We start from the raw sequence: 10186 nt of genomic DNA on the forward strand, positions 1-10186 counted from the left end.
GTCAACATCCTCTGCTTACCTTGGCAAACACTCTTATAGTTAGTACAGCAGTCTTTCCTCTGCAAACAGTCATCTGAACAAGAGCAAAGGCTGGATTCTAGTCTGGTCTCCCCACAACGAAACGCATTGCAGGTCCATATTCGAGCTGTAAAATTACACAATTCAGTTCTGAGCATTTAACTTATTTTAAGTATCCAATACTAAAAATATAAATTTAATGCATTTCACCCTGTCTTATTGCACAAATTCTTGATTTACCTGCATTAGTAAATGAAATTACATAACACAAATAAGGGACAGTCCACCGCTTTTCTTCATTTGGCATGAGTCGCAGAGAGAGATGCTGGGCTACCTAGAGAGGTTCACCTCCGAGTTTGGAGAAACTCTAAACATCAATCCTATTCTCACCCAAGGGTAGGAGCTCCCGATGGTGAAGCACCACTAACCCTCAGCGATTGTTCCCACTCAAGAGCAGCTTTGCCCAGCCTTGTCTACGGACAGGCAGCAAGGAAGGAACAGGAGCATGGTCAGGCCCGTAAGAGTGAAGGCAGGTCAGGGGCCTTCCAGCTGAGAGTGACAGCAGTGGTACAGCAGCTCCCCATCAGGCCTCTGGTGTCTCCCCGGCTATAGACTTAGGACGAGGTCAGTTTAAACAAGTCCCGACGCTAAGAACAACCCGGGGCTGCAGTGAGGCTGCTCGGGAGCAGTGACTACAATCACTATCAGTCCTGCGCTTAGACAGACCCATGGGAGAGGGGGCTGCTGCGTGCTTCAGTTGTGCACAGCGTTCTTCATTCCTCACCGTTTAGTACTTACTAAGAAAGAAAAGATTTCAGGAGAGTAAGGAAAGGGAATACAGACTTTATCTAGACTAGGTCATCCCCTCCCTCCTGCCCTTCGCAGGGAGCATAACGTAAGGAGCTCTACTGTTCTAACCTTCACTCTCCTGACCCTCTAGACTCCCCACCTTCCCTGATTTCTTAGAAATCAAACATTGCAAACTGTGTCTTCCACCTAGAGAACAAAGTTTCTTAAGTTGTGTTCTGAGGACGCTGGCATCAGAATCACCAAGAATCACCAGCCTTCCTAGTGAGCCTTATGCACCTGAAATCTGAGAACTACTGAAAATGAAACTAAATAAGAGCATTGACTTACACCATAGTGAAACTCCATTGAACATAAGCAATTATGTGGCATTTCATCTGCTGTAGGTTATTCCTCAACCTCAGCTAACTGAAGTGTAGATTCTGCATTTAGCACTGCAAAGGGAGACAGCATAATCCTAGCTCCTGCATACAAGACGTTATGGGTTTAATTGTACCCCCTCAGAAACGTGGAAGTCCTAACCCTCGCTGCCATGAATGTGACTTGACTTTAGAAAAGGATCTTTGCAGATAATCACGTTAAAGTGAGAACATTAGGACGGGCCCTAATCCAGTGTGGCGGGGGTTCTTACAGTAAGGGGAAGTTTGGACACGGACACACACAGGGAGGACTGTGAAGACTCAGGGGGAACCCGCATGAAGATGAAGGCGGAGTTTGGAGTTAGGCTGCCACAAGGCAGAGAACGCCGAGATCGCCAGCACCCCAACAGAGGCTAGGAGAGAGGCATGGAACAGAGTTTCTCTCAGTCTTCAGAAGAAACAAAGATCTTGGACTTCTGGCTTCTAGAACTGTGAGAAAATGAATTTCTGTGGTGTAAGCCACCCAGTCTTTGGCACTTTGTTACAGCAGCCCTAGCAAACTGATCACAAGGTGTGTGGTGAGCATTTGCGCGTGCAGCAATGATGGCACAATCAACGTGCTAATAAACTTATGCTCGGAATTCATACTTGATTCCACACAGGTGTCTTCAAAATCCCAGCAGCAGTCGCCTCGGTCTTTACATCCCACATCACACCGGCAGCCCTCCAATCCTCTATATGAAGAATCAAAGCATCTTCTCCTGCAGCTGCCTGTAGAGTGAAGGAAAGAAGGAAATCAATGCTTAGAGAGTATCCAATATCTCATAGCTAGATGGTAGAAGCACACAGAAGTACTAGCACAGACTGTGACAGACAACTAGGTAATTGTTATGGTGCTGTATGATCCATCAGTGCAAAGTAATAAATAAAGAGTGACAAATAATGAGTGATTTTCCCCCAGGACCCCAAAGAGGTCCCAGACTCAGAGATACGGAGTACCATTAGATGAGGGTGGGTGGGACAGGCAGAGGCTAAAAATAGTGGAATTGGTTGAAAGTTTGGATATGCAATGACTACCCACCACACCTCCTACTAGAGAATAGAAGGCTCATAATCTGGAGGAAATTAGGAGGAGTGGCTCTCATCACAGGGACAGCAGACATAGAGGATTAGCAATGGTGAGAAAAGATGAATCAGCCTTACTCTTAAATGTGAACAGATGGCTACCAGACATCTGAGTGTGGCAGGGAGCATCCAGCATGAAAGACAAAGACCAAAACAAACAGGAAAAAAGAAAAACTTGGTGGAAAAGGAAACAACGCAGGGAGCAGAAGAGTTACACAGGCACACAAACACACACACGTGCACAACTAATATTGAGGTCCTCTGAAAAGAGAAGATATTGCCTCCACGAAATAAGAAAGAAAGCCATAATTAAAAGAGAGAGAAATAACATTCAGAGTGCTCTTGGAAATAAAAACATGAGAGCAGTAATAAAAAATTCAATAGAGGGGTGTGGTAGTGGAAACTATTGTTGCCAAGAAGATTCCATGCCCTAATCCCTGAGACTGTGAATATGTTGCCTTACATGGCAAAGGGACTTTACAGATGTAATTAAGGCTACTATTTAGTTGACCTTAAAACAGAGAGGTAGTACCTAAAAGTGAAAACAAGAAAATGGAGATGATATTACCAAAGAAATCATATTTAGAAAATTTCCCAGAACCAAAGAGTGTAAATTATTACAACAAAATTGCTCACCCATTTTCCCAGGGCAAAACTCACACCAACGGATCAACAGGGATAAAGAGATCTTGAAAGCTCCCAGAGAAAGATCATCAGCAACCTATAAAGGGTCTCAAAGTCAGAATGGTATAAAATTTCTTAAAAGTGACATTGGGAGCTAAAAGACAGGAAAACAAGGTCTTCAAATTGCTAGAGCAAAATTATTTTCATCTTAGAATTCAAACTCTCAAGTGTTAGGTTAGAATGATGAAGATGTGTTTAGATAGGTAAGAACTCAAGTTATATCTTTCATGCATCCTATTTTAGAAAGCTACTGAAGAATGTTCTTCAGCAAAATGAGGAAGTAAAACCAAAAAAGAGATCCAAAAAATATGAGATCCAGCACAATGGAGAGGCTAAGGAAACACCAATCATACAGCAAACAAACCAAGAGAGCAAGCAACACAGATTGGAGCAGCAGAACAGAGAAACAAATATTAAAATCAAACATCTCACTCTATACCCAAGTTTACACTGTCAAAAATGAGGGAGCCAGATAATGCTAGGTTTGGTGGGGATGCATGGTAAAGGCAGGGTAGGCTGTGGCAGCCATTCTAGAAAGCAACCGGGGACTACTTACCCAAGTGAAAATGTAAACCCTAAGATCCAGGACTGCCATTGCTGGGTATGTGACAAAGCAAATCCAACACAGATCCATAAGAGAACCTGCAGGATTTATGTGGTGTTGGGGAACTAAAGTCACCTGGGTATCCAGCACTGGGAGAGGGCATAAGTCAAAGGGTGTGTTGGATACATGCCAAAGAGTGCTATGTAGTAAGTAGATAGATGCATAAGAAGTGATGCAAGCACAGCAATTTAGAGGGATCTTAAAAATCACTCAGTGAAAAAGAAAGATAAAAATATTTATATTCCATTTAAATAAAACACTCACATTTTTACATTCACTCTCCTTTGAAACATTTTCCACACTTGGCTTCCAGGACGCAACAATCACCTGGCTTTCCTCCCACGGTCTTGGCCACTCCTTCTTAGTCTCCTTCTCTGTTTTTTTCCCTCTCATTTTCTCATTCCTTTAAGGTTGGCACACCCTGGTCACATTGCTTTAAACCCCAATTATGATGCTGATAGCCACTACATTGTATGTCCAGCCAAGACTTGCCCTCTAAAGTCAGCCTCAACTACCATCTAACAAGACAATCATCTTGTCTTTTCTACTTGGACATCTAGTAGATATTTCAAATTTAACACATCCCAAAGAAACTCCTGATTATTCTCCTGAAATCAGCTCCTTCTACAGTCTTCCCCATTTCAGTTATGGAAATGTCATATTTTCTGATGTTCATACCAAAAATCTTGAGGTCATTCTTGACTCCTCTCTTTCACACTCCACAGCCAATCTGTCAATAAAAACTATCCACCACATCAAAAGATATCCAGAATCCAAATACTTCTCACCACTTACAATGCTCCCACCCTGGTCCAAGATATAAGGCTTGTCTGTGTCATTGCAATAATTTCCTAACTGGTCTCTCTCAACCTAGTTTCACTCTGCGATTTATTCATAACACAGCAGCCTGAGTGATTGTGTTGAAAAGCAAAGCACAGCATGTCTTTCCTCTGCTCAAAACCTCCAATCACTTCCCATCACACTCAGAAGGGAAGCCAAAGGCCATACTGTGGCCCACCAACCCCTCTCTGATCTGGCTCCTCTTGGTCGATCTTGTTTGATGACTCCCTCCCTCTGGTCCTCTTAGCTCTAGCTCACTGATCTTCCTGTTATTCTCTAAATGGCATTCTTCACAGCCCAGGCATGCTCTTGCCCGGCTCTTCCCTCCTGCTGTTTCCTCTCGCCCGGACTGTTCATCCCCAAAATATCCCTGTTTCCCCCTCACTTCCTTCAGCTCTTTACAAAAGTTACTTCATACACACACCCCACCCTACCCTCACTCAATATTTCATATTTCCTTTTTTTAGGTTTACTTATTCCTTAGCATTTTCCCTATCATATAATATATATTTTGCTTATTTACATTTTTATTCTCTATATTCCCTGCTAAAATGTAAACTCTTTGAAGGATTTTTGGCTGTTTTCTTCACCACTGTATCCTCAGTGATTAGAATAGTACCTAGTACATAGTCAGCGCTTAACTGTAAAAGAATACGTAAAAAGTGTGTGCACACATAACAACAAATTTGCAAGAATGCATAAAAACTCAAACTAGAAAAACTAGTTTAAAAATTCAAACTAGAAAAAAATAGATTGCCTATGAAAAGTGGTTTAATTGGAGTGGAGAATGGTGAAAACAGTCCAGGGTGGGGTATTAGGAAACAGTTGTGATGGAAGAATGAGGGACTGCCTATGTTAAGGAGGCTGGCAAAGAGGGACTGGAGTTAAATATCAAGGCTCTGGGAGGGCGGAGAGGGAGGGGGAAGGGCACGATGCCACATGAGGGCTGATGGACTGAGATGAAGGGAGAGAATAAGGAACAAGGACTCTGACTCGGGGAAGCCAACCAGCAGTTGTACCAAAGGAAGGACGGGAGTGAAAGAGCTGGACTAATAGGAGATTTTTTTCGGAGATTAGTATATGCCTCTTGCAATTAATTTGTGATCTGTGGGATAAAATAAGCAAGAAATGACATTCACCTGTGTACACTAACATCAGAATACTACTACCAAAATGCCCTGCCGACATCTGTTAGATCTAGGACTGGTACTGTAGTTCAGAAACACAAGAGCCAAAGGACCGAGAAAAGACAGCAATTTTCCAGCTAATGCCCACATTTTCTGTTCCACTGTGCTCCCCTGTTACACTAGGGATACTGAGTGATGGTTAATTCTTAAATGGAAACGTAACTGGAAAATTATCAGTCATCTTCCCTAATGAAGGACTGAGAAGACTTTCCCCAGTGGAGTCAAATTAAAAAGGGGAATAAATGATCTAACGTTTGACCTCATACTTCCCCTTAGTAAAAGTGTGAAAACAACACATGACAAGACTATAGAAAGTGCTTTTTATAGAGCCACTTGTAAGTGGTTTATTTACTATGCATACTAATGGGATATGACAAAAGAAACATGAGGTCTAGATATTTTGGGGCATGCATCTCCTTTTTATTTTTTTCCTTCTTACGAGAAAAAAAATGTGAAGCTTTTATTCTGCACTACGTTGCAGGAATGTGACACTGCCCAACCAAGACACAGGGAGATTTCAGGGATGGAGCAACACTAACGTGATATCAAGGGGCAGGAGTGGGGCAGGAGGTCCTGGGAATGGAGCAACAAAGACTTTCGAGGCCAAGTTTATCACCAGACAGTAAAGATTAGAGGAGGAGCGGGGACAGAAGGAAGCTCTCATCAGGGATCAAAGTCCTTGATGAAGGTGAGGAAAAGTCAGAGAAAACTCTGGAGTGATATGAATCGCAAAGGAGCAGGGGGAGGAGGGCAAAAGCGAAATCCAGAAAAGACAGTGGACAGTGCCAACCAGGGATGCGGGCTCCCAGTAAGTGGGGTTGGCAGAAGGAGAAGCCTCGTAAGAGAGCGCCGCACGGAGGAGAGAAAGGGCTTGGGAGAGGAGTGCACACGTGTTCACAGGTGAAGGTATGGGGAAAGCGGCACCGTAGCGTGTTCCGAGGCATTGCTGAGGGGTATACCTTGCTTTTCCGGTTGCCTGAGTCCAAGGCCCAGCCCTAATCCAAGTGACACAATCACCAACAAAGCGAGAAGAACCTATTACAAAAAAGGAAAGTGACCTTACAATATTTTTAAAATGTACAAAGATCCAGACAACCAGGCTCCCTCAGTGAATATTAAGGGCACACAGTGTGCTAGTTATGCCTGATACCAGATCCAACAACGATAGAGGTACATAATTTCATTTAATGCCTGGAAGTAAGAAAGGTTTGGGAAGAATTTTTAAATACCATTTATTACAGATCTTCAAATTCAAATACATAAGTCCCAGTGAGCTTAATCCCAGATTGAGTTAAAGCGTGAATGAAACCAATGGAGCCATTTACTTTTTGCCCAGTTTTCTTTCTTAACTAGACAGATGCTTGGAAATCATTTCTCTAAAAGCATTCCAAAACTGTGAAATGTTCACTACTTCATTCCTAGGGAGCACGGTTCTTCTTCCTCATCAAGTCCATCAGAGGATAATGCGAATATTTAACATACGTAAAAATACAGTGTCCAATTAATTAACTGGCAAACAACCTGCTCTACTCTACAGCTCAAACCAATAATGTAGGGTAACTTGGAAGCTGTGTGACCAAAAATCGTGTGTGTCATTCATTACCACGACTGCTGACAAAGCTCTTCAGTGTAGTGGACTTTATGCTCTGACTAGAATTAAACTGTGATATAATTCAAGAGAATTCTTCCCACTGACCTCTTTCTCCATCCATCAAGTCCAATGATAAGCATGCTGGATGACAGAGCTTGAATAATGTGTATTGACATAAAGAATATAAATGCAACAAACACACAGATTCCTTAGGAAACCGTTTTACACTACCAGTAACCTTTGTTGTGGCTTTAAAAAGTATCACTTTTATGAAAGAAAAAAACACAAAATCAAAATTTGCTTAGATAATATAGACCTACATAAACTGCTGATTTTTTGTTTATATTTATCCTGAAAATCAGCTGAAAAATTAACATATCTAAGTCTTACAATACAGGAGAATTCAACAATTGGGGAAATATGTTAAAACTATGAAAACAATGATCATATGAAGTTTCAAAGCTATCCCAAGGGTCAATGACCCTCCAGCAGGTGTGCATTCAGTGGAGAGGATGGAGAGGAAAAGGGGAACATAAACAGTTATTAAATAACAGCATTCGCACTTAGTTCCTTATTACGACGCTTGAAAGCCACAGGGGAGCGTGGCTAGGAATACTACAAGGCAACAAAACACTGGGAAACTTTCCCATGGTAAATTTCATGCATCATAGATTTACCAATTGGCATAGTTTGGTTGACATGTTATGGCTGGTCCATTCACCATTCAAACTTGCTGGAAAAATAAACATCTTGCTGTCCTTGGGAGGCTTTAAAACTGTGTAGTGTTAAATCTTAGCGTCTCTCTGCATTATTCTGTAAGCTCCTTGAGAGTAAGAAGTTTCATTTTCAATCTCCAATATATTCATTTGCTCTAAATATGTACTTCTGAATAAGTTTCTTGATATCGAGGTGCATGTGTATCTTAATCTATCTCAAGCTCTCTACAAAGTGCAGAGAGGAGCACTCTAGGCTCCAGCAGTCACTGAGAACGCAGCATTTGGCTTTGGCTCAGCTGAATAAAACATCCTAGAAACACAGTACATACTTTTAAATTTGTTAATTGAAAACTCCGTTAAAATTTGGGAACATTAGGGTACCTTTCAAACTACTATTTTAAAATATTATATGTACTAATAAACCCTAGAAAGATACAAAGAAGGGAAATAAATGATGTCCAAATTTTGTTCCCAAGGAGTTTATAATTTCCTGACTTTGTGAGATAGGATAAATATAATAAACAGCCTAAGAGCTAGAAGACCACTCCAAAGTTCCCAGAAGAAAACTGAATAAATAGAATGTCTTCACGGTCTCCTGTGTTATAGTCACTGGGCCCAATGCTTCCACATGTGTCATTTACTCCTCGAAACTGTGCTTGAGTCACGGAACGGTGGTGACACTAACTAGAGTAGGGAAGTCAGGAGAAAACTGCACCATGAAAGAAGATGAGATTGCCTGAAGCAAATATCCTTAGATAGGATTTGGTGGAACACTTAAGTGCAACATGCAATGAAAAGAAAGATAAATCAGCCAAGAATGCAGGTAAGGAGAAACATCATAAAAATGGAAATTTCAAAGCCATCATTCAAGCAAAGGGAGAGAACAATTCAAAATGAGAAAATACTCAACAACATCCATATATTGTTGTTATGGATACTCAGCAGGACAAGGACAGGGGAGAAGGACCAACTTTCGAGGGGATGACAGTAAACACAAAGCCAAAGAACAGAAGTTGGGTAGTGAGAAAACCCAGGCAGTGGATACAACTCCCTCTTTCCCAAAAGTTTGATGGTAAAGGAAAAAGAAAGAGTAATACAATCAAAGAAAGATTTCTTTTCATGACAGGGAAGATCTTACCATATAAAGGAATAACAAAGTGAAAATAGGCAAAAGAGAAGATCTGTAGGAGTTAAGTAAAATGGGATAAAATCAGCAGTCGAATAAAGAATGTAGATTGGTGATTTTAATTTCTCACGCTCTGGTCTTAAAATATTCATGCAATAAAAAGGTAACTTTGGAGGTTACCAATTATAATCAGAGTAAAATCAATGCTGCAAAGTGTCTTGCCACTGATCCCAACTTTTTAGCTTGATCAAATATGAATTTGATGTTACTCAAATTTGTAAAATATGATTAACTTGTCATAAGGGATAAAACTGAACACAATTACTTAAAACGTTACATTTAAATATAGCAACACAACTATAAATAGTCATACACTTAACATTTGTCACAATGGTAGAAAGACTAGAATTAAAAACTATACTTACAAAACAAATTATTTTAAGTTTCTTAATAGAGTTCTTCTTAACAGGTTCTTCCATTGATAAAGACAGCATAGAATCCATTGTTCTGTTAACTAGATAAACCTGTTTTACTAGAAGACTACAGTATTCCTTCCTTTTGCTAGTCTGGCAGAGAAACTGTACGAGTTACATGGCTGGGGCTGACTTTTAAATGTTTAGGAAGGTCACAGCTCTTTAGTGATTGGGCAATAGAGAGAGAGGAAAAAAACTGTAGTGACAATAGTGTTGAGAGATGAAAGTTCATTTCCAGTACACTGTAGACAATCTTGTCCTCTTCACAGTTTATACTAAATGTTAATCAAAATGTATGTAAAAAGAATGCTACAATAATCAAATTTTAATACAATCTGACCATTATTTTCTTTAAAAATAACCCAAAACAAAAGGCCTTGTTACAGAAATTCCAGGGAGTTTCTACATTTATATAAACTTCATGTCACAGTTGAAAACCAACATATTAAAAATGTGCTTTAACCATAGCAGGAATTCCAACTCTGTTGAACCTATATAAAGTACTTAATTATGTGATAATTATGTCTTGTGTTTTACATTGTTCATAATTTGATATGTTTTTATATGCATTATGTCATGTCAAACTTAACAATATCCGTTATAAACATTTCAGCCCTATTTTGTAAATGAGTAAAGTAAGGCTCTGATTATTTGAC

At 40.4% G+C, this 10186-nt stretch overlaps 1 protein-coding gene across 1 annotated transcript; it reads right to left on the bottom strand.

Moving 5' to 3' along the window:
- Nucleotides 1-6: 6 nt before the first annotated feature.
- LOC124233361 (ectonucleotide pyrophosphatase/phosphodiesterase family member 3-like) lies at nucleotides 7-9614 on the bottom strand (the record flags this gene model as incomplete). The annotated part of the gene is made up of 4 exons (XM_046650506.1): nucleotides 9483-9614; nucleotides 6584-6659; nucleotides 1833-1955; nucleotides 7-145 (listed from the first exon to the last, which is right to left on the bottom strand). Coding segments are annotated over exons 1-4 (416 nt in total), but the record flags the coding sequence as incomplete, so codon positions are not given.
- Nucleotides 9615-10186: the final 572 nt, after the last annotated feature.

This window comes from Equus quagga, unplaced genomic scaffold (genome assembly GCF_021613505.1).
Source record: "Equus quagga isolate Etosha38 unplaced genomic scaffold, UCLA_HA_Equagga_1.0 199053_RagTag, whole genome shotgun sequence".
NCBI lineage: Eukaryota > Metazoa > Chordata > Mammalia > Perissodactyla > Equidae > Equus > Equus quagga.